The sequence below is a fragment of the Salvelinus alpinus genome, chromosome 36 (assembly GCF_045679555.1).
Source record: "Salvelinus alpinus chromosome 36, SLU_Salpinus.1, whole genome shotgun sequence".
NCBI lineage: Eukaryota > Metazoa > Chordata > Actinopteri > Salmoniformes > Salmonidae > Salvelinus > Salvelinus alpinus.
The window spans coordinates 10,460,498-10,484,933 of NC_092121.1; the positions used below are offsets into that span (position 1 = coordinate 10,460,498).

The following is a 24,436-nucleotide window of genomic DNA, read 5'->3' on the forward strand; positions in this document are numbered from 1 at the left end:
ACGTCTTTATCTAGATGAGCATCTTAGACATGCACGCAATAACGATACCCCTCTGACACATTATGCTGTAGTACTGGTCATTATCTAGCCATTATGATCACTTGACATACAGCGGATTGTTGTCTAACTGTGTTCTCCTGTCTTCTGCACAGAGTTCTCCTCGGCATGTGGGAGCTGCTCCTCAGAATGATCCTAGACACGGTGGCGGAGAACATGGGAGTCCAGGTGGAGTTCTACAACCGCTTCCAGTACACTGTGGAGGTCAGTGGTCTGTGTGTCTCTCTCTCTCTCTCAGTTGACCCCAGAGACAGGGAGAATCACAGTAGGGGCCTATTTCCCCTTCTTCCTCATCTTCCTCCTCCTTTTCACCATCATCAGCTACTGTATCCTTGCTAATTACTTGTGTGGTATAATTTCCATACCACTGATATTCGTCAGGTCTCTTGGCTGCTCAGTCCCTGCTGAGGAGAGTCCCCACTAGACTGGCAATGTGACAGTTCCTGTATTCTAATGGAGCATAGAGCTGGCAAGGGACACACGACAGATTTGGATGAAAAGTCATGAAAATGCAAAGCTGCGTGGGTAGAACATGTGGTGTGTTCCATGGTGATCTCCTTCTCCTACTGGGGGCTTCACGCTGTCAGCGAGGATACATACCGGTCTGCTAATATCCTCTGACATATGCTCCAACCAAAGGCGTTACTTATAGTTACCACCGCTAATTAGCTAGTCATGCCAGTCGAACAGAGCGGAGTATCAGAACATGTAACCTGAAACCTTCCCCACCACAATGCTCCTTTCAGGCCCTGGTGCAGTTCTTCTATGCTGATGGAGAGGGACTTGCCATAGAAGATCTGAAGAACCATGTCGACTACAAGGTGAGAGCACCAAGGGTATAATTATGTACCATTTAGCTACTTAATGCCTGACCGTGGTAGAGAGACTTTTCTAGTGGGGTTTGTTCAGCTGGTTCCTGACGAGCCCCCTCTTCACTGCTGTTCCTATAGGCTCTCGACGAGGAGCTGAGGCTGAACAAGTGTTCGTCCTTTGAGCTGATCGAGCAGTACTTCCTGGAGAAGATCTCTCAGCAGGTAGTCTGCAGCCTGCTGGGCTGCCACATGTGACTCTAGCCCCCAGGCTAGTGTAGTGGGGGAGTGTTGATTAGGAGCTGAAAGAGCACAACACATTTTCTTTTTCTTTATCTCTTTAATGCTAATGTGGTCGCTAGCTGTTTTCTGTAACGGCGGTTCATTTTAGAACGCCAGAACAACTTTACAGGCATGGCCACTTACGACAAGCATTTCGCTACACTCGCATTAACTTCTGGTAACCGTGTGTATGTGACGAATAACATTTGATTTGATGTCCAGGATTCATCGTACTGAATGGATGTATAACAATCCAACCAATCAACCATCTGTTTATGTATGATTCGTAATATGGATCTGCCTTTCAGAGAACACTGAAGCACACCCGCTTTGGCCGCGTCAGCGTGAAGTGTTACTATGATGCTTCTGAGCAGAGGCTCACGGTGGAGATCCTGCATGCCGCCGATCTCATTGCGTTGGACGCCAATGGTAATTATCAGAGTTCCATTGGCATGCAGCTCCTTATGCAGAAAGAATGCCAATCCAATCTTCTGTATGAGCCCCTCATTCGTTCCCGTTCCTCTCTCTCTCTCTGGTGCCACACAGGGCTGAGTGACCCCTTTGTCATCGTGGAGCTCTGTCCCCACCACCTCTTCCCCATGGCCAAGAGCCAGCGCACCCAAGTGAAGCTCAAGACCCTGCACCCAGTATTTGATGAGCTCTTCTATTTGTGAGTGTCTAATCCGCCTTCTGTATGCACTAACAGAGAAGGAAATGTTGGGATTGGTGGATGATATGATAATTCCCTCTTGACAGCAGCTAGATTGAAAAGCAAAGCATGGCGATGTAGACTTCAGTTTGACTCATTTTCCTCTATCTGCTGTTCCACAGCCATGTCAGCCCAGAGCAGTACAGGCACAGGTTTGCCTGTCTGACTTTTACTGTGATGGACTATGATTGGCTGTCCACCAACGATTTTGCCGGGGAGGCCTTGGCCCCGCTCAGTGACTTCTGTTGGCCAGGGAGACCCAACGCCTCAGCGGCCGGAAAGACCATCCAGCCGACCATTCTGCACCTGGCCCGGAGCAAACCCAGTGGTACGGAGCAGGGTTAGGGTCAATTCGATTTCAATTCAGTCAATGAATTAAGTAAACCCGTATTCTAATTCCACGTTTTCCTCATTGAAAAGAATTTAGGAACATTTGAATTGTAATTTCAGTTTACTTCCTGAATTTACTGAATTGAAAGGAATTGACCCCAACCCTGGTAGGACAGTCCGCCGGATAGACTACAGTACATAACACCACCCCTCTACTCCTCACTGAGCGGGAACGGGTCCCCAGGGAGGAGAGCCTGTTAAGTCTGGGAAAGGTTTCCTATTACTTCTGTAATCCAACCTAGCGACCCGTACAATCTAAAGGTAATTGTGGCAGGCATTGGATGGATGCACTTACGTCTCTGTTTGCTCTCTCCATCCAGAGAAGCCAATCATGAGGATTTTGGACGCACGGACAGGAGACGGAGAGGCTCAGGAGTTTGTGAGGAAGCTAAAGGAGATTGAGAAGTCCATGGAAGAGGAGTGAAGCTGTCAGCACTGGTCTGGTGTATTGGTGTATTCTGACTACGTCTTTGCCACATGTGCTTTTGTACTTGTTGTACTACCGTATGTTTACAATGTTTACAGTTTTCAAATCCTCTTGTACGTGCACTGAAAATGTAATGCTGAACAAAACACAGTAACACATGACTTTTTAAATTGAAATACGAATGTCCTGTCTCTCTGCTGTATTTTTATGCCTCAAATCAAATGCTATTTGTCACATGCGCCGAATACCACAGGTGTAGACTTTACCGTGAAGTGCTTACTTACAAGCCCTTTCCCAACATTGTGGAGTTAAAAAGTAAGAAAAAAAATCCAAGGGTCCTATCTGAGAAATGTGAGAAATAGCTTATCCTATAGTGATTATTTTGTTTTCTAAAGAGCTCATTGAATGTTATCTTTGTTATATTATCTTTGTTATATTATCTTTGTTGTATTACATCTCTAACATTTAACTGAATCAAAAACTAATTTGTAACTGATATGTATTCAGTCGAATCATGTGGGTGGATCAATCGTTGAAGAAATATATACTCACTACTGTTTCTGAGTTTGTGGCAAAGTAGCACAAGGATGTAACACTGCAAGGAAAAGCCGTCTGTAGCCAGGTTTTGTAAGTCAACACAAGGAGTAAGGTCACGTATGGCTGTTTACACAGGCAGCCCAATTCTGAAATGTTTCAGATCTTTTCACACCAGCTCTTTTTCAGAGCTGATCTGATTAGTCAAAAGAACACTAAGTTAAAGAAAAGAGATCACAATTTGGCTGCCTGTGTAAACGCAGCCTATGTGACGCCGTCTGTGCTCATTGATGATTGATAATTGGATGTTTATATCTCTTCAGATTATGAACCATATCCCTGAAGAAAAGAGTATTAGTCCTCTATTTGTTATATTGTAAATGTGAACTACTTGTCCTTGAATTGTAATGGATTGTGCTGCTGTTCATTGTACCATTCAAATGAAAATGTCTATAAATAAAGATTGTATTTAAATATGATTCACTAGCTCTTATGACATGTTGTTCTCCTTAGAAAAAGATGTTTCCTTCTTTGTAGTGGACTTGCCCATATGACATCAACATGTTGCTCTTCATGTTGCATGAGTCTTTTTCTAAATGGAAACTAAATGGACTCACAAACATATAGTAGCACTAGACACCTAGAAAAAAACTGTCCTTTGTGTTTAGCTCAAAATGCCAGGGTTAATTTCGATTTCTTCCAGACCGAAAGATTCCGTCTCTGTCGGTCTTGTGTCTGCATGTTCTCTCGCTCCTCTGTCTCTTTATTTTGCTTTTCTCACTCTGTGTATCTCTACCCTCCCCCCGCTCTAGCTCTCGCTCTCGCTCTCACTCTCGCTCTCTCTCTCTGCTCTTGTCACTTAGTTTCAAGGCTTACAAAAGGAAACAGCAGATGTCTGTTTACAGGCACTCATTCTCTCTCTCCTCACTTCCCTCCAAATGTCATTCTCAGATGCAGGCCTGTCTGCTCCCACCACCTCCACCTCCATTATCCTTCCACTCTCCCTCTTCCTCCACAGTGTTCCCTCTATCACAGTCCTCTTCCGGTTCCCCTCTTGACCTTTCAGACCTTCTGTCACCTCAAGAGAGCCACTTTGGAGGGAAAACACGCTGCTGCATGACCACAGTGACCCCAAAGAGAAACACTCAGAGTCCAGTAATAAGGGCAGCAAGTTTATGTTGATTATGTCCAATCTATCAAATCATAGAAGTCTGAACCACAATGACCTGGTTACATCCCCATCCGCCTACACACAGTCCAACGTGTTTGTGACTGATGGACTTCTGTAATAATATGGGCTTAGATAGATAGATAGATAGATAGATAGATATAGATCGGTAGTGTTTTGATGGATATGTTGGGATGTTTTACAGAGAGAGGGAGTGTTTATTTGGTAATATCAATCAATCAAACAACACCCTCTCCAGAAAAAAATCACCAAGCCCAATACTGAGTAGCTGGTATTGGATTGAGTGTGGCCAGTGCTGTGGTGTCTCAGGTGTGATGGGGAGCAGACATTTCATGGTTCTGTAACCCAGACGTCATGCCCTGTGGTCAGAACCTGTTTAATGTAGCTATCATGCCATCTGACAGCTTCAGCTTCATTACCATTCCATTCCGCTTCATTACCATTCCATTCCACAGGCTCACTCTCCCACCCTCTGATTGGTTCACTGTACTGCAACAGGAATCTACACTACAGCTCCAAACCAACAGGCATGCTTTTATTTTGTCGTTTGTTGATGCAGCAACACAGAGAAGCAAATGGAGGGAATTTGATATATAGTATGACCAAATATATTTCTGTAGATTATACATGGCAGGTAGCCTAGTGGTTAGAGCGTTGGGCCACTAACCGAAAGGTTGCTATATGAAATCTCAGAGCTGACAAGGTAAAAATCTGTCATTTTTCCCCTGAACAAGGCAGTTAACCCACTGTTCCTAGGCCGTCATTGTAAATAAGAATTTGTTCCTAACTGACTTGCCTAGTTAAATAAAAGTAAAATAAATAAGAACATCAATGTAACAACACGTGACATTCACACAATGAGCTAAAGGCTATTGACACTCAAGGAATGCTGCACATGTGGTAGCTGTATCGCTAAAAAAGTAAATTAAGCTCATTTATTTTTCAGTGGAGATAATGATTATTGGGTTGGGTGAGAGGATGCTCAAAACAGCATTTGCGTTGATACCCAGACAGTAAGCGCTTTAACCACTAGGTGTCCCCATAGTTTCACAAACCACTTTTTAATCAGTTCACTATTCTGACGTTAGGTGGCACAGGGCACTATACTTGGTGATCCATGCTCGATCTCTATTGGTTGAACTCATTACTAAGTCACAATAACAGCATGTCTCTGGTCATCCCTGTGTCACTCTACATCTGTGCTGAGCAACAGGATCACTGAACCACCCTGCTGGGAGCTCACAGGTCATCAGGCACCATGGTAACACAGCCACATCGTCCCACGGCCTCTGACTCAAGGCCTTGCAGAGAGATGAACTACAGCTGGAGGTGGAACTAGAGTAGGGGAGGAACACGTCTAAAACATTTAGCAGTCAAATGTTGATACAGTAAATACATGTTGATTTACCAAGTATGTTTTGGTCCTATCAAATCAAATTGTATTCATCATGCTTCCTAAACAACAGGTGTGGACTAACAGTGAAATGCTTACTTATGGGCCCTTCCTAACAATGCAGAGAGAAATACAATTGAAAAGTAGAAAAGTAAAACACATAATAATAAAATGAATAATAGATACACAATGAGTTGACTATATACAAGGGGTACCAGTACCGAGTCGATGTGCAGGAGTACGAGGTAATTTAGGTAGATATGTACATATAACTAGGAACAAAGCGTCAGATAGTAAACAGTAGCAGCAGCGTATGTTATGAGTCAATTTTTTTTTGTAAATGCAGATAGTCCGAGTAGCTACAGTATTTGGTTAGCTATTTAACTAACTATTTGGCAGTCTTATGGTTTGGGGGTAGAAGCTGTTCAGAGTCCTGTTGGTTCCAGACTCTGCTACCGCTTTCCTTGCGGTAGCAGAGAGAACAGTCTATGACTTGGGTGGCTGAAGTCTTTGACAATTTTCAGGGCCATCCTCTGACACCGCCTTATATAGAGGTCCTGGATGGCAGGGAGCTCGGCCCCAGTGATGTACTGGGCCATGTGCACTACCCTCTATAGCACTTTGTGGTCGGATGCCAAGCAATTGCCATACCAAGCGGTGATGCAGTCAGTCAAGATGCTCTCAATGGTGCCGCTGTATAACATTTTGAGGATCTGAGGGCCCATGCCAAATATTTTCAGCCTCCTGAGGGGGAAGAGCTGTCTCTCTCCTCAGGCAGTGTCTCATGCTGTTGACAAACCCACTTCCCATCTGGGTAGGGATTGTATTTTACCCTACTTGTAGGATATATGTTAGATTCTATCCACTTCTATTGTGCCCTTCCTGGCATGGTCTATATGGGCCTCTTCAGGGGCTCAGACTCAGTGGAGGTTGAGGTCTTTGAGGGCAAACCAGGAGGACTGTGCCGTATCCTTGTTTCTGCTGGCCCAGGGCTCTGACCCTCCACAGAGCACACGTGTGATGGGAGAGAGAGGGACCACAGTGGGCCTGCTGTGGGTCATGGCTCCCTCTCTATGTGTGTCAAGGACAGACAGCTCCATGGAGAGGACTCCTCCTGAGGCCACAGTAATACAGAACAGATGGAACCAGAGGAGAAGGAGAGATGAGGATACAGTAGCACACACATGATTGACTGTACATTGTGCTATCCTATCATTGCTATCCTTGAGTAACCTGTCATACAAATACAGTGCCTTCGGAAAGTATTCAGACCCCTTGACTCTTTCCACATTTTGTTACGTTACAGCCTTGTTCTAAAATGGATAAAATATTTTTTCCCCCTCATCAATCTACACATAATACCCCATAATGACAAAGTGAAAACAGGTTTTTAGAAATGTTAGCAAATGTATTAAAAATTAAAAACAGAAATACCGTATTTACATAAGTTTTCAGACCCTTCGCTATGAGACTTGAAAATGAGCTCAGGTGCATCCTGTTTCCATTGATCATCCTTGAGATGTTTCTACAACTTGATTGGAGTCCACCTGTGGTGAAAGCAATTGATTGGACATGATTTGGAAAGGCACACACCTGTCTATATAAGGTCCCACAGTTGACAGTGCATGTCAGAGCAAAAACCAAGCCATGAGGTCGAAAGAATTGTCCGTAGAGCTCATGACAGGATCTGGAGAAGGGTACCAAAACATTTCTGCAGCATTGAAGGTCCCCAAAGAACACAGTGGCATCCATCATTCTTAAATGGAAGAAGTTTGGAACCACCAAACTGAGCAATTGGGGGAGAAAGGCCTTGGTCAGGGAGGTGACCAAGAACCCGATGGTCACTCTTACAGAGCTCCAGAGTTCCTCTGTGGAGATGTGAGAGCCTTCTAAAAGGACAACCATCTCTGCAGCATTCCACCAATCAGGCCTTTATGGTACAGTGGCCAGACAGAAGCCACTCCTCAGTAAAAGGCACATGACAGCCCGCTTGGAGTTTGCCAAAAGGCACCTAAAGGACTCTCAGACCATCAAAACAAGATTCTCTGGTCTGATGAAACCAAGATTGAACTCTTTGGCCTGAATGCCAAGCGTCATGTCTGGAGGAAACCTCGCACCATCCCTATGGTGAAGCATGGTGGTGGCAGCATCATGCTGAGGGGATGTTTTTCAGTGGCAGGGACTGGGAGACTAGTCAGGATTGAGGGAAAGATTAACAGAGCAAGGTACAGACAGATCCTGCTCCAGAGCGCTCAGGACCTCAGACTATGAATGAAAGTTTACAACGTAGGTGCATATGTCGAGAGAAACATTTAAGTAATTGAGGTGACAGACAGTAACACATTCAATACCAACTCTCACACTCTTGCCTGCATCAAACTGATCTAGGGTGTAATCATTAGTCCAACAGTTGCAAATGAGAGTGTCTATTGGACAAATTCAGGTATGTTTATCCCAGTTTCGTTCCATTTGCTTCAGTTTAAGAAACGAATCCGCAGAATGAATACACTGCAGACCCAAACACAGTTCACTTTCATAGCAGCCACATCCAAACAGCATGATCCTTTTGCTCATTGTAGAATTCCTTCTTGCATCTACGCACTCTCCACCTTTTCCCTTCGCTTGTGGACTTCAGTGCACAACATATCAGCTGTCTGTGACCAGGCGGAAAAACTTTTCCAAGCCAAACCTTCCTATCATAATGACTAATCACTACACACAGCCTACCTACATCGTTCTAGCTACTAGAACTAACACATTAGTAAACCCGCTACAATCATGCAGTACAGCGTACAGTCAGAAAGCAGTTTAGCAGTTACACCAGCAGGCCCCGGTGGCAATAAAATAATAAAAACGAAATATTACATAGCCAGGTAGCTAACATAGCATCCCTCTCTATTTGAGCTGGGTGTTTGAGTAGGCTAAACCCGCTAGCTGCATTCGCTAGCTAAGTGAAAGTGAACAAAAAATACAAATAAATATAGTTAGCTCTCTCTCCCTCTCTCTTGCTTCTCCTTCATTTTTGAAGAAATTAATTTCTTGAAAACTGTTCAACTATTGTCTGTCTCTCTCTTTGAGTCAACTACTCACCACATGTTATGCACTGCAGTGCTAGCTAGCTGTAGCTTATGCTTTCAGTACTAGATTCATTCTCTGATCCTTTGATTGGGTGAACAACATCTCAGTTGTAGGAGGACGGAAACTAGCTGTCCTCCGGCTACACCGTGGTACTGCCCTACAGAGTGCTGTTGAGACTACTGTAGACCTTCATTGCAAAATATTGTGTTTTAATCAATTATTTAGTGACGTGACTATATTTTGTATAGTTTTATCTGAAAATGACAACTTTTATAATGTTTCACTATTTTTATTTTTATGAAATTCACCGAGGTCCTTCCCTTCCTCCTCTGATGAGCTTCCTCTGATAGCTGCACAAACTGAGCAATTGAAACACAGGAACAAACAAATCCCAGTGGAGGAATTGATTTGAATGTTCTGCATGTAGGCTATGATTCCCCCACTGGGAAAACATGTTGCCATGACGTCATTAAAGCCAGGTTTGCCCACTGGGTAGCTAGGCTACTAGAGTACATACCGTTATGTAAATATGGAAACATATTGGAAGCCAAGTGAGTCAGAGATCCATATACAGTAAGTTAAACATTCTCTGGTCTTTGAACAAACTGAGCTGCCTTCATCAGGGACTGTATCACAGGAGGCTGGTGGGGGGAGGATGGCTCATAATAACTGAAGGAATGGAGTGAATGGAATGATTTCAAACACACTGAAACCATTTGTTTGATGTGTTTAATACCATTCCATTTATTCTGTTCAAGCCATTTCTATGGACCCATCCTCCCAAATTAAGGTGCCGCCAACTGCCTGTGTAATGTATTGTGTAAGTTTAGGCAGTGGGGGGGGGGGGGGGGGGGGTGAGAGAGGGAGTGGGTGGGTTTAGAGTGAGTGGGAAGAATAGGACTGGTGTTGATCCCTAGGAATGTTGGCAGAGTTGTGAGCTATGGGATGACTGCTGCTGCTCCTCCACTGGGTCCTGGCTCTGGGATCTGGCCCTGGCTGGGTCTCTGTCGCTGGCAGGTACGTTTAACAACACTGTGATCTCACATGCCCATCTCATATCAGACAACCCTAATTCCCCCACAGAAATGTAACACTATAGATCCCTGCTCTGGAACTCAGGCCAACCCAGAGCCTCTCTCAGAGCCTCTCTCTCTCTCTCTTTTCATTCATCTCTCTCTCTCTCTCTCTCTCTCTCTCTCTCTCTCTCTCTCTCTCTCTCTCTCTCTCTCTCTCTCTCTCTCTCTCTCTCTCTCTCTCTCTCTCTCTCTCTCTCTCTCTCTCTCTCTCTCTCTCTCTCTCTCTCTCTCTCTCTCTCTCTATCTCTCTCTCTCTCTCTCTCTCTCTCTCTCTCTCTCTCACACACACACAGATTAAAGCACACACACACCTGCAGCGTCCCAGGCTGTCTAAGCTACCTGGAAAGCCTGTTCCTCTGCAGGCTTAGTCATGATATCATAGAAGATATATTTACATCTGGGATTTATAGGCAGAGGGCTGTCATTAATGCCAGGGCGCACTTTACTCTGTTCGTGTTCAGACCTGTATAGTGATAGCAAAGCCCGACTCACAGGGAACTTCCAGTCTGCTGTGTGTGTGTGTGTCTTTGATACAGTGCAGCTGTATCAATGACTGAAACTTACAGTAGAAAGAACCCCCTCCCTTCTTATTAGTGATTGAAAATGTGAACTGACAGGGCCTAATGAGTTTCCCACAAATAGTGTCCTCTCTGGCCCAGCACACATAACGTGGGCCCAGACACCTGTTGAAAGACTCTTTGGTTGTGGTCTGCAGAAGGGAGACGGTTTGGCCATGGCGTCCAGATAGTTACATACTTCAGAGCTCCAGGCTCTCCTCTCCAGTGGAGATGGTGGCCTGGAGGGGCCAGGGTGAGGAGAGGCAAACACAGCGGGTCCTTTGTGGTTTCGGGGGCCCCTGGCAGAGAGAGCAGAAATGATATTGGACAGCTCGCCCGGAGGAATGCAGCTGGGACAGGGCTGGACAGGGGCCGAGCTCAGCGCCTCGCCTCCCCTGAGCCGCTTTAAAAGGGCCCGTTGCTCCCAAACACTTGGCATGGGGCCACAAAACTGCAGAGTCACCCCTATGGCTCCACACAGGACGCCCGGGCACAACCACAACAGCTCAGAGAAAAGGAGGGAGGGAGGGAGGGAAGGAAGGAAGGCCTGAGGGAATCAAAGAGGAAGAGGGAAATTGTGGAGGGATGAGGTGTCTCATTATCTAGGTGTGTATCATAAAGCTGGTGTTCATGTACAGACCTATGATTACACTAGCTATACACGTGATAAACAATAATCAGAAGACACTATTGTCCTAACAGCACACTGTAAGCAGTGAATGAGTTCTAGGTAATAAAACATTACATTTTATAGAACGTAGAAAGCACCCCAAGGCTAAAAATCATGACTGAAGACATATGCGCTAAGTTGTTTACAATGAGCACATAACCATTTTTCATTGCGGCCTTTCTGAATAGAGCTTTATATGAGTGCTCCCTCCAGTTCAGCCACAGGATCCAGTTCTGCATAATCCCAGCCAGAAAAATACAAGGAAGTCATCACATGAGCTGCATCTGATTCTCCCCTGGTTCTCCCCCGTGTTTCTGTGGCTGGAACTTTCTCAGAAATGGAATGGACGGAAGCCAGCAGTGGGAAACATGTTTTGCCTCACAATTCCTATTGACTCTAGGGCCTTCAGCTGGCCTGATCAATGTTGGCTCCCATCCTTATATAGGCAATCTAATCACAACATATTGACAACCTTGTTTGTTCGTTTTTCCCTCTGCCTGCAGCCAATTGCTGGTCCGTTCACTGTGATGAGAGTGGCAAAACTGCAAAAACAAAGTCTCCAAAATAAAGATGAGAACATTTTGAAAGTGAAGCTGCTCAACCAATCCCAGAAAACCTTTTGACGTGCTGGGAGACATTCATTTTTAGTACCGGAATGAAAGCAGCCTGAGTTTTCCTCTCTTTGGACTGGTCTGGGGGCTGGCTATCTGTAGCCCTCTGTAGAGCAGTACACAATGTTGTGGCGTGGCCTGTCCACATGAATCCTCTGCTTACCTATTCAGCTCTGTTTTTCACAGACCCTGTGGTTCCCTCCACTGGCCCCTTGCACACACATCAGCGCCCAGGCTTTCTGCTACAGCACACACGCCCCAAACAGTTAGACTCAGCCTCCGCGCTGAGCAATCTGTAACTTTACATCTAGCTCAAACCTCACAAACCTCACAAACATAATCAGAGGTTAGAAATCAAAAGGGACTTCCAGAGTACTTGTCTATATACCGTATTTTCCAGCTTGTTATAACTTCAGATTTGTTTTGAGCTTAATGCATCCGTCTAAATTACATCGCATGAGTTTGTTATTAAATCATTTATTGGCCGTGAGCAGAATTTCACAGAGTGAGGATTAGTCTGGGGTGGTTGCATGGTGATCAACTCACATGGAACTGGACTGATGCAAATCTAAACCACACCATTACATCAGGGACCGAGGTGACTTCAGAGATGACACTTTGATCAGAGCACTTTATTGGTCTCCCTTCTTTCTATCTCACAGTCTGTCTCGGCTTTCCATGTCTGTCTAATGAACGAGTATAGAAAGAGAAGGATTTTTTGTATTGTAAAAAATAAATCATATATCTTACAAAAAAAACGAAACAAAGAGAAGAATGAATGAGCAGTCCAGTCACCACCAAAGTCAGTATTAATTGAATTTGAAGGACCACCACCTTTGTATTTGTCTCTGGATGTCCCCCCCCCTTTTCTCTTTTCTCCTCTGAATCGGCATTAGCCCTATGATGTAAAGCCCACAATCATCCATTGACACTGTGGTGGTAGTAATCTTCAGTTCATTTCCTACTACAGCTCTTCACTAAGAGGGCATCGGAGGGTCAAGTGGTCAGTCCCCAAGCCAAAGTTTTCACAACTCCCTCTTTGATGTCTTTGATGACCAGCGAGTAACAAAGACAACCGTATCCACAGTGAATGAGAAAGAATGCAACCAGTTGCCATAGATGTAATCTCCTGGTTCACGTCAAGGTCAGCAGACTGCCTTGACTTCCCTAACATGGAAAAACAGTCCTGCTAGTGGTGCTAATATACACAAACTGCAACATAGAATTAAAACAATGAAGACGTGGAAACACTAAACAGACAGTAATAGTTTCCAAACCTTCTTGATAAAATGACACTGCATACCGTTGATCAGATTACGTCATTCCTTGTTGAACAGTGTAGCCTAATCAGTATTGGATGAATGTAAAGATTGAAGTGCAGGGGGAAAACAATGTAGTACATTATGTTAGTATAAAGCCAGTCAATCAGTCCTGTTGGACAAGTGCCAGTCAGTGCATGTGAAGTGCCTCACATGCCTCCATCGCACCGCTAACACTGACGCACAACACTGACGCACAACACTGACGCACAACACTGAGAGGGCGAGATACACATTTCAGGACAAGCGGAGACAAAAGTAATACCAAAGCAACGGTCTCCAAATGTCTCCGAGTTTTGAGTTGAATTTTGTGAAAGTTACCGGAATTGTGCGACCCTTAAGTCAGTCTGTCTGTCTGAGGCCTGACTGTCAGTCTGTCTGAGACCTGGCTGTGGGGTTCAAAAAGGTCAAGTCTGAACCTGAAGGAAATGCTCCTCCAGTTCATTAAAAGTACCATAAAATGTCCCCCAGTAAAACGTCCTGTGGCGTGAGGGAGACGTAGGCCTAGAAAGAGCTCTTTCTTCTCCTCCTGTGACCTCGCTGACTCCTGGTGGGACCAGGACATGGAGGCTGTGGGAATGTACTCAGGGAGCCTTCCCACTAGGGGCCTCAGTGTGAGTGAGAAACACAGATTCCAACACACACAGCCTCTCTCTCTCTAGCGCCATGGTCACGAGGGGGCTGTAGTGGGTACAGTATGTGTGTCCGAGGAACAGTTCATTATGTCAACTTCCCTCTCTCTCATGCCCCGGCCCAGACCTCCATCAGACCACAGAGAAACAAGACCCAGGGACTCAAGACCCAGACCTCTCCAGGCCTGGATGACACCCATCCACCATCCAGCCCAACCTCCAACTCATCCAGGGTAGGGGGATTGAACGGGCGGTTCAACAGCAGAGGGATGAGGGTGTGGCAGAGGGGAGGTGGGGGTCGAAGGTTTTGATTAAGGCAGGAACAGCTGTTAAAATGTTATCCTAACATTCTCTCAAAGCTCATAGAGAAACCATGTGTCTCAACTCGCTCAGCTGTCCACTTTAGTTCCAAAGTCCTGTGAACCTGATGTTTTTCCTGTTGGAAATGAACATCCCACATGAGCGCTACAGGTGAGAACTAACTGTAGACCCTCAACATGTCGTTCATGACTGAATGACAGTCCATATCGACATTAGGGGTGATATGTGCTGTGAGAGAGGAACATTCTGACAAGACATGCTGTATACAGAGTCTTTGGGGTTGGTTTCCTGTCAGGGAAAAGGGCCCTGGCTTCAATCCCTCCGACTGTTGCCTGCTGCAGAACATTTGGAATGATTTGACAGGATTCCAAATCCATGGCCTGATGTATGCTGTATGTGAGTTGAGCTCATTCCATCACACTGAAGTCACATGTTCTTGTGGTTTCAGCTTATCACGCTCTGCACAACACGCTGTCACATTGGTACAGTATAAAAACTCCATATCAAGTACTCCTTATTAGCAATAATTGAACAGAATTTCCATGTGTTCCAACTTTGTGTGTTTGCAGTGTGCCAAAGGCAGACCATAGAGACACTGGCACAGTGGAACAACATGGCTGGGAGAGAAAACACATCTGGACCAAAATTGTACTCTAAAGCACATAGCAACATGTCCCCAACATGCCAAGCATTTGTGCGTATCCGTCCGTCCAGCCATGGATTTAGCCTAAATCCCACATCGTAGGCTCTTCTCAGCCTGATGGATGTCATCGTTGACTCATAAGGGACCACCGAGGCTGCTGCCAACACTCACGATCTGCTCTCATTAGCCCCCACAACCACAGCGGCAGGCTGTGTGGAATTGTGGCTTCGCCGTTCAGCGCTGCACTCTGTTTCTCTGTCATGTGGATGGCATGTGGCGAGCTCGGCTTTCCTGAAGGACCTGCCATCTAGAGCTAAACCTCCATCCCCAGTGTGGCTCGGTGGTGTACGCTCCTCTCCTCCCGCTCCCTGGCACGGGCTCCCCTACGCTAACGCTGGTCAAATCTAGCGTGCACTAAGTTGGGATGAAAGGGAGGGGAAATTGTGTGTGTCATTGAGCCGAGGCTTAGAGACCTACATCATTTACTCTCATATGTTGCTTAATAGGGTCCTGTTATATTCCCATAATTTGTTCCTGTTGACAACAGACTTTATAGGAGAGAGAGGATCTGTTTTAATGGATCTGTTTGCTACAGCCATCTGGCCTCAACCCCTGAATAACAGCTCAGTGTCCATATTGGATGGTTGATATATTTTTCCAAATGTAAATACAACATTTTATGATAATTGCGATTAGCAGGAACTACTGTGTTATGACTTCATTCGCAGAAGGAATCTAAAAGCCCACAGAATAATGATTCAGCCTTGAATCAGAAGGCCCAAACCCAGGCCCAAACACACACTGTTTTTATTCCTCATTCACAAAAATTTTCAAACCGACTCAAGGTTGGATTTCCAGATCCATCTCTCTTCTACGGAGCCCTCCCTCTCTACTCTGACCACAGAGTTGCCTGGGCAGAAAAGGAACTGTCCCCTCTGCAGGAAGTGTTATTAAAACTGGTCCTTTGACAAGCACACGAGTGTATCTAAGAGAGAGGGGCTGGACCTCTGGTTCTAATCATGGCAGGTCTGGCTGTTTGTTTAGTGAGCAGAGCAGAGCCCTGCCTGGCCTTGCTGGGGATCCAGCCCCGCTGGCCCGGGGGGAGCAACTACATCCAGATGCCTGTTAATTGGCAACACAAGCCAGTGCTGTCCGGTCCCATTCCATGCTCCTCTCTGGTGCTTTTAGTAGCCGATCCACAGAAGTCCGATACTTTCCTGTGCCCTGTTCATCTTCATGTAGGCTGTGTTCTGTGGTTGTTCAGTGAGCCCATGTGTGTGTTTTTAGGGTGAGGCGACTCCTCACGGTTCTAAATAATTATAACGTTACTTGAAATGATCTGGTCAAAAGCCTGGGAAGAAAGTCTGCTTTAATACCATGCACTTCAGGACTTTTTATGAGACAGAACATGCCCCATGGGGCGGCAGGGTAGCCTAGTGGTTAGAGTGTAGAGGCGGTAGGGTAGCCTAGTGGTTAGAGTGTAGAGGCGGTAGGGCAGCCTAGTGGTTAGAGTGTAGAGGCGGTAGGGTAGCCTAGTGGTTAGAGCGTAGAGGCGGCAGGGTAGCCTAGTGGTTAGAGTGTAGAGGCGGTAGGGCAGCCTAGTGGTTAGAGCGTTGGACTTGTAACCCAGAAGCTTGCAAGATTGAATCCCCGAGCTGACAAGGTACAAATCTGTAGTTCTGCCCCTTAACAAGGCAGTGTTCCTAGGCTGTCATTGAAAATAAGAATTTGTTCATAACTGACTTGCCTAGTAAAAAACAAAAACATGAATGCAAAAATATATTTCGAAAGTGGAATTTACTGGAATTTGACATTATTACGAGTCAGAGGAAGGTTATTCTATTTTCTGTAATAGTTCCATGAAAAGGCAGGCCTCCGGTGAGCAGTCTTAGAAAACCATGATGTATTATTGCCCAATGCCAAGGTCTGCAGCCTGCAGTGTGCCTCACTTCATGGTGTGTTTTCTCTGTTTGAAGAAGCGGGGAAGCATGGAGGGGAAGGAGCCACAGGAAGCATGGAGGGGAAGGAGCCACGGGAAGCATGGAGGGGAAGGTGCCACGGCATCTCTCTGAGAGTCCCTGCTGTACATAATAACACACACACACTCTTTCTCACCCCACCCCCCCCCCCCCCCCCCCCCACAAGCCCTCTCAGCATTTTATGTATCTGTGTTTTCTTGGCAGGGGAGATTCAGCTGGATGCAGCAGCCAGCTACATAGAAATAAAAGGGCTGTCAAATTGCTTTTTCTCTGATGGGACTTTACAACCTGTCTGCTCCCTGTTAATTGTGGAAGAACACTGTAATTACATCAAAATGAAAGGCCAAGAATGCCCATTCATTCAAATAATGAACATGCATTCATTATACCCTTTGGTACTTACATCATCTGAAAGCCTGGGGAGGATACCATAAGGATTATGAGAGATGTGATATAGACAGACATGGTGACGCCATTTTTTATAATCATTGTCACGTCCAGAGGCATGAGGTTAAATCAATACCAATGAAACAGTCCTCAGTCTGTCTGCCTGTATAGTACTATGGGAGGTTGGCACAAAAGGCTCATATGATATGAACCCCCACAAGACTTGGAAACCATAACAGTATCACAATCATTACATATAATGACGCCATATTATTTACGCTAAATCTGGAAATACAATGATGCCATGACATCTTGCGTCGATGGACAAGAACTCATTTGCACAACGATTTATTGTTTTGGCCGAACTTCAATAGTCAAACTACATAATCATGAACGTTAGGATGGTGTAAACTGCAACAAAGAAGGGGGGGAAGTGCTTATACGTTTTCTCTTGAACAATGGAGCGAGAAAAGTTCAACTGACATTTCGTGGTTTGAATCCAACAGATGGATTTTAGGACCTTTAGAAATCAGATGAAGAAACTAAAGGCATTTATTTTCTGTAAGTAATTACAGTAAATGCATCTCCTGACAGGAAGCAGAGCATTATGTAAGGCTGGTTCTGTTCCAGTCACATATGCATACCGATTTGATAGTGAATTTGAGCATTGCATTCTATTCTGAAAGCTAATAAGAATATGTTTACTCAGAAAGAGGGAGAAAGAAGGAGGGAGAGAGAGAGGAGTTGGTTTGGATATTGTTTTTAATGCACACGTGCAGCAGGGAACGACATTTTATCAATGTTTAGAGTTCAATGTAACGCAATTGTCCTCAGTCAAGGGCTTAAGTCCCACAGAATAAAACTTAATCTAAACAAAATCTCACTTTAGTCTGTAGCTATAACTTAAAATGACTCCATCACACTCTCAAAAAACATCTTTAATAACGGAATCATGACAAAGAGAATTTACGGCCTGTAACAGCCCTTTCCAAACCACTCTAGTATAAATGCACTTAAATGTCATCAGAGGTTTGTGGATATGGTGAGTGGTGGAACAGTGTATGCCTCCAGTCCCCACGATCTCCCTGCCAAACCTCTCTCTGCTCCTGGATGCCACAACTGGGTGGTCCCCAAGCCTAGGTGAAGATGTGGGCTTCAATCGAATTCCCTTCCTGTGTGATCAAATAACACTACAGAAGAGCCAAAACCTTGTCTTTCTAACAAACAGCATGTGTCCACCATTCATCCTCCAACACACATTTACATTACATTTAAGTCATTTAGCAGACGCTCTTATCCAGAGCGACTTACAAATTGGTGCATTCACCTTATGACATCCAGTGGAACAGCCACTTTACAATAGTGCATCTAAATCTTTTAAGGGGGGGGGGGGGGGGGGGTCAGAAGGATTACTTTATCCTATCCTAGGTATTCCTTAAAGAGGTGGGGTTTCAGGTGTCTCCGGAAGGTGGTGATTGACTCCGCTGTCCTGGCGTCGTGAGGGAGTTTGTTCCACCATTGGGTCCCACACACCACATACAACCTCCAGCACAACACATACAACCTCCAGCACACCACATACAACCTCCAGCACAACACATACAACCTCCAGCACAACACATACAACCTCCAGCACAACACATACAACCTCCAGCACAACACATACAACCTCCAGCACAACACATAGAACCTCCAGCACACCACATACAACCTCCAGCACACCACATACATCCTCCAGCACACCACATACAACCTCCAGCACAACACATACAACCTCCAGCACACCACATACAACCTCCAGCACAACACATACAACCTCCAGCACAACGCATACAACCTCCAGCACAACACATACAACCTCCAGCACAACACATACAACCTCCAGCACAACACATACAACCTCCAGCACACCACATACAACCTCCAGCACACCACATACAACCTCCAGCACAACACATACAACCTCCAGCACAACACATACAACCTCCAGCACAACACATACAACCTCCAGCACACCACATACAATCTCCAGCACAACACATACAACCTCCAACACACCACATACATCCTCCAGCACACCACATACAACCTCCAGCACAACACATACAACCTCCAGCACACCACATACAACCTCCAACACACCACATACAATCTCCAGCACAACACATACAACCTCCAGCACACCACATACATCCTCCAGCACACCACATACAACCTCCAGCACAACACATACATTCTCCAGCACAACACATACAACCTCCAGCACAACACATACAACCTCCAGCACACCACATACAATCTCCAGCACAACACATACAACCTCCAGCACAACACATACAATCTCCAGCACAACACATACAACCTCCAGCACAACACAGCCCATAGGAAGAGAACCCACCATGTGGAGATAGAGTGGGCAGACAAAGGCAGCCTTGTGTGTGGCAGGCAGCAGCGGTGGAATGCTCAGCCTCAAACCAGGCCTGTTTTCTAGGTTTATCCTTATCTGATAGAGTGGAAAGGCCTAGGTCTCTAATTTGGCTCTTTAAAAGAAGCCTACACGTCTAGTAGGGTGCTTTTTGAGGTCTGTTCGGTTTTGGTTTTAAAAAATGATTTAAATCACAGTTTTCAATGTTGGTTTTGCTAGTTTTTTTTAGACTTGAATTGCACCGTGCATTATGTGGGTTGACTGCTGTAACAACATGAAATACAAATAAATAATACAAGTCCCATGATGGTAGTGATGGCCCATTACCGCTTATCACTTATTAACCATCATTTATTCACATTACTTTACTAAAATAAATATTTAAGTTCTTGTGAATATTTGATGACTTTGTTATTTCATTCCAAATAATCATCTCATCTCTATAGAGCTTCTGCCTATGCTGCCTGACAAAATCACTATTTTAGAAGTAAAGAAGACAAACTTCTATGACTGTTGAATACCAACTATCAATCACTTAGATCATGTATTTTTAGGTAGCGATACCTGGGGAATCAACTGCTCTCTATCCCTCTCGATCGAGCATTCTTATCCCTGTCTGCCAAACACAGACCAGACAAGTACGCATGCAATGGATTATGGGCGTTGTAGTTAATTACCATGTTTTCTGTGCTAAACAAAAATATTGGCCCGCTGGAAACAACAACCCGCCTACATGGCACAGTTCGGGCTTGATCTGATTTATCTCTCAAGAAAGAAAACACAATGGAATTCAAATAATTGAACGGAAAATAACAGACATTTGGGTTAATCGCTTAGCACTAGTTAGGGCCACTACAGAATCCGAGCTACTATGTCAAAGGGAATTTATAGCAGTATATGGATAGACATGGTTTGTGTACATTTCCAGTTACATTGACAGTCTGTATATTTTTCTCTAATGATTTTAACTGAAGCATGTCCAGTGTATTTAGTTTAGTCACATGTTTTGGCTGTCAAGGGAATGTTGTGGCTGATGTGTAAAAACAACCTCTCTCTCTCAGTATATGATTCTTCAAGAGGCCACAGATCCAGATACCATCCAATCCCTTCCATGTGTTCACTATAAACATGTGTGTGCTGTGCCCCACCCACCTCAACATGACATCACCAGACTCACTCACACAGCTCACCCCTCTCCCATCGGAACCAGTGGAGCTGAACAGTACACACACACACATGCAAAACACACCGGCACATACATACACAGAGAGAGACACACACACACACACACACACACACACACACACACACACACACACACACACACACACACACACACACACACACACACACACACACACACACACACACACACACACACACACACACACACACACACACACACACACACACACAGACACAGACAGTCCAGAGCTCTACAGAACAAGACAAGCAAAATAACCTGCAGTAACCAGTGGTCTAAACACTAAGATGCAGTTACAGGGAAAGTCTACACAGGAGGCAAAGTTTGTAGCAAAGAGGAAACCAAACAGAATCCAGTAGTGCCAGTAATACATTGGCTGACAAGCGTCTGCATCTCCCAGAAAAACCTCTGCGGTCATTCAAGCGCTCCCATAAAACATGGCTTCCAGACGAGCGCAGCCACCTCAGCACTACCTCCACACAACCTCCCAGAACGCACTCAAAGGTAGCCAATAAACAGACATAGCGGAGAGTAGAGTAGAGAGAGAGGGTGCCTGGGGAGGGCTGGGATCAGCGTGAGATCTGATGTAGCCAGACAAACAGAGCCAGGTTGGGTTGCACTGGGAGGGCTATGGGAGGTTTGAACGGAGGCCGACCCTGTTCAACCCTGTTTGGTGTCATAGTTGATATATGTTTGTTTTAGGGAGGGGATCTAGGAAAAAGCAGGGAGGAGAGAAGTAAGGGGGACTATAGGGAGGGAGCAGGCTATGCTTTTGATAGGGACTTGCCTCACAGGGAGGCAGCCACCACAAGAACAATGGAGATTAGGAGGGCTTCAGTGGGGCCCATAGAGGGGCGGCAGTACGGTCCACATCCCAGCGGGATGGGGATAGGGAAGAGAGGGGGGGGGGGTGGTGTATTGCTAAAAGTACACCACCACTCCCACACAGACGAACCAATGGGATTTCCGACCTTTACCCACCGCATAGACAACATAGACATGCCCTGTTCTATGTTTATTTATTAAGATGCAACAGATGACAAACAAACAGCCAACTGTCTTATAATCTGCTATGCCATAGGGAGGTAATGGTGCTAAAATCTGTCAAGTCATAAGTTGGCTTCGTAATCTTTTTGAGGTTTTCAGCCACATGCAGCGCATAACACTGGTTGAACTGGAGTTGAACACCATGTGTCTGAGACAAAATGGTCATTGTTTAAGAACGTCAGCCAGTCTTTTGCTTTAATAGTGTGCCCGGTGATAAATGCATCCCCTTGAGGTTGAACAGAGACCAGTGGTGATGTTTTTTTGTTTTTTACTTCTCCTTCGGCCTCATCTGTTTTGCTTGGCCGTGTGAGAGAGGAGAGGCAGGAGGCAGAGAGCTCAGGGCTGTTCCGGTGCATGGTGTGTGTGTGTGTGTGTGTGTTAGTCTAATGATTAAGCTGTGCAGGAACCATTAGAGGAGAGCTGCCCACACCACCCACTGGTCACAGGATGTTGGATGTGTACTCAGTGGTCATCTCCCTCCTACCTCAACCTCCTTCTCTCCCTCCCTTCCACTCCCTCTCACATCCACTTGATCTTATCTGCAAGCCTTATTTGAAGGGGGATATGATCTTAAGCACATTTGAGTGACCTTGCAGTAAGGTTCAGAGTCAGCAGCAGGCACGTGCTCAGATAGGGCTCTACCTGAGCAGAGCACATGCCCCTTTGACCTTCCAGTCTCCAAAGTGGCCTTTTGGGTCGTAGTAATATTTCCCCCCAAAGTCTTTGTTGTTGGTGTTGTTGTTCTGAACTCACTACCTGCAGTTTGTGGTTAAAGTTGTTGAAAATGGCAGATTTGGTCATTGATAAGCGCCTACATTGGAACACAATAGTATGTATGGCACCGTTCCCCAAACTCGGTCCTGGGGTGCACATTTTGGTTTTTGCCCTCGTGCTACACAGCTGATTCAAATAATCAACTAATCATCAAACTTTGATTATTTGAGTCAGCTGTGTAGTGCTAGGGCAAAAAAAGTGTGATCGCTTCAGTTCCTCAACAGCAAAGCTAGGATAGCTCAAAAAAGCCCATTTTCCTTGAGTCATAAAAGTGCATTGAAATTACTTAGGAACTGGGCACACTTTGGAGAGGTGTGTGGCCACTTGGAGACATGAGACAAGTTAGACCGCTCACTCAAACCCTTGCAATCATTTTTTATTATGTTGCACCTACCCCAAAATGCCAATAAATATTCTTATTACGTTACTGAATGTATCCAGAGTATTTTAAGATTTCATTATTGACAAATGCTGTGAAAAGTAGGCTACTTCAAATGTAAAATGCACATAAAATCAACAGTGTAATGTTTGCATTCAGTCTTGTGTCAGGTGAACTGTTGTCATGACCTTTGGTCTGATAATTTCCCCATAATCTCCAAAGTGTTCTCATTCAATCGTTACCATGGTCACGCACATGCTTTTTTGAGTTATTCTGTTAGAAACACTTAAATGTGGCCCTATCCATATAGGCCAATTTCCACGATTGTAAAGGGTTAAGCAAAGCAAGGAATGTAACAGCCCACTGGGCACACACTGGTTGAATCAACGTTGTTTCCACGTCATTTCATTGAAATGACGTTGAACCAACGTGTAATAGACGTTGAATTGACATCTGAGCCCAGTGGGCGCTATGTGCTACATGACTATAGAGGGGGTGGCAGGTAGCCTTGAGGTTAGAGCGTTGGGCCACTAACCGAAAGGTTTCTAGTTCCACTACCGGAGCCGGCAAGGTGAATAAATCTGTTGCTGTGCCCTTGAGCAAGGCACTTAATCCTAATTGCTCCAGGGGTACTGTACAATGGTGGCCCCACTCCCTGTTGGTGCCTCAGGGGGGGTTGGCATATGCAAAAAAACAAATTTGCATTACACACTTGTGTGAACAGGACAAATATAAGAACCCCCCAAGTTATTAGAGTTATGAAATTACTTTGAGACTAAGGGTTATTTATTTATGTCATTTAATTTTCCATTAAGATGTGACCATTTAATGTAACTAAATAATCAAAGTAGCCTAATATTTGCTCAACGAATCTGTGACCGCAGTTGGGATTTTTGTTTTTGGGGTGCTCTTTTTTTACTTTGAGCACATGCTCCCCAAAACGTCTTTTCACAGCCATGGTCAGCAGGCTTTAACAAACGTCTTTTCACAGCCATGGTCAGCAGGCTTTAACAAACGTCTTTTCACAGCCATGGTCAGCAGGCTTTAACAAACGTCTTTTCACAGCCATGGTCAGCAGGCTTTAACAAACGTCTTTTCACAGCCATGGTCAGCAGGCTTTAACAAACGTCTTTTCACAGCCATGGTCAGCAGGCTTTAACAAACGGCTCGTCAAGCATCCTTTCTTGTTGTCTATAGCTAACTTGGAGGTCATACCTGCTCTAAAAACAAGTCACTTACAATTCAGCTTCTCTCCTCTCTACTGCATCTGTACTTAGAGCCAGAAGAGATTCCACAGGGCTGGTGAACTGCATGATGTACTAAAGCTGAGCTGAAGTGCTTTCAACTTTTTAGAAAAATATTGGCCCAGGAATGCAGATTAGCCTCTGGTTGAAGCTGGTTATATAAAATAATAGTCCTTTGCCTGTTCAGGAAGCAGAAACATAGCTTTGTGATGAAAAGCCTTGATGGGATGACAGGGGTTAATACACACCAGTGAATTCATAATGGCGGGGGAATAAACGCAAGGTACTTCATCTCAGGAC

At 45.1% G+C, this 24,436-nt stretch overlaps 1 protein-coding gene across 1 annotated transcript in view; it reads left to right on the top strand.

Annotated features, from left to right (window-relative positions):
- LOC139565002 (BAI1-associated protein 3-like) overlaps positions 1-3,687 on the top strand; it is a 40,607-nt gene extending 36,920 nt beyond the window's left edge. The window contains exons 28-34 of the mRNA XM_071384975.1: positions 153-261; positions 804-878; positions 1,008-1,091; positions 1,457-1,577; positions 1,695-1,818; positions 1,980-2,185; positions 2,568-3,687. Of these exons, the coding sequence (XP_071241076.1) occupies positions 153-261; positions 804-878; positions 1,008-1,091; positions 1,457-1,577; positions 1,695-1,818; positions 1,980-2,185; positions 2,568-2,671 (823 nt within the window). The 3' untranslated portion in view covers positions 2,672-3,687. The remainder of the gene's footprint in view (positions 1-152; positions 262-803; positions 879-1,007; positions 1,092-1,456; positions 1,578-1,694; positions 1,819-1,979; positions 2,186-2,567) is intronic.
- The last annotated feature ends 20,749 nt before the right edge of the window (positions 3,688-24,436 follow it).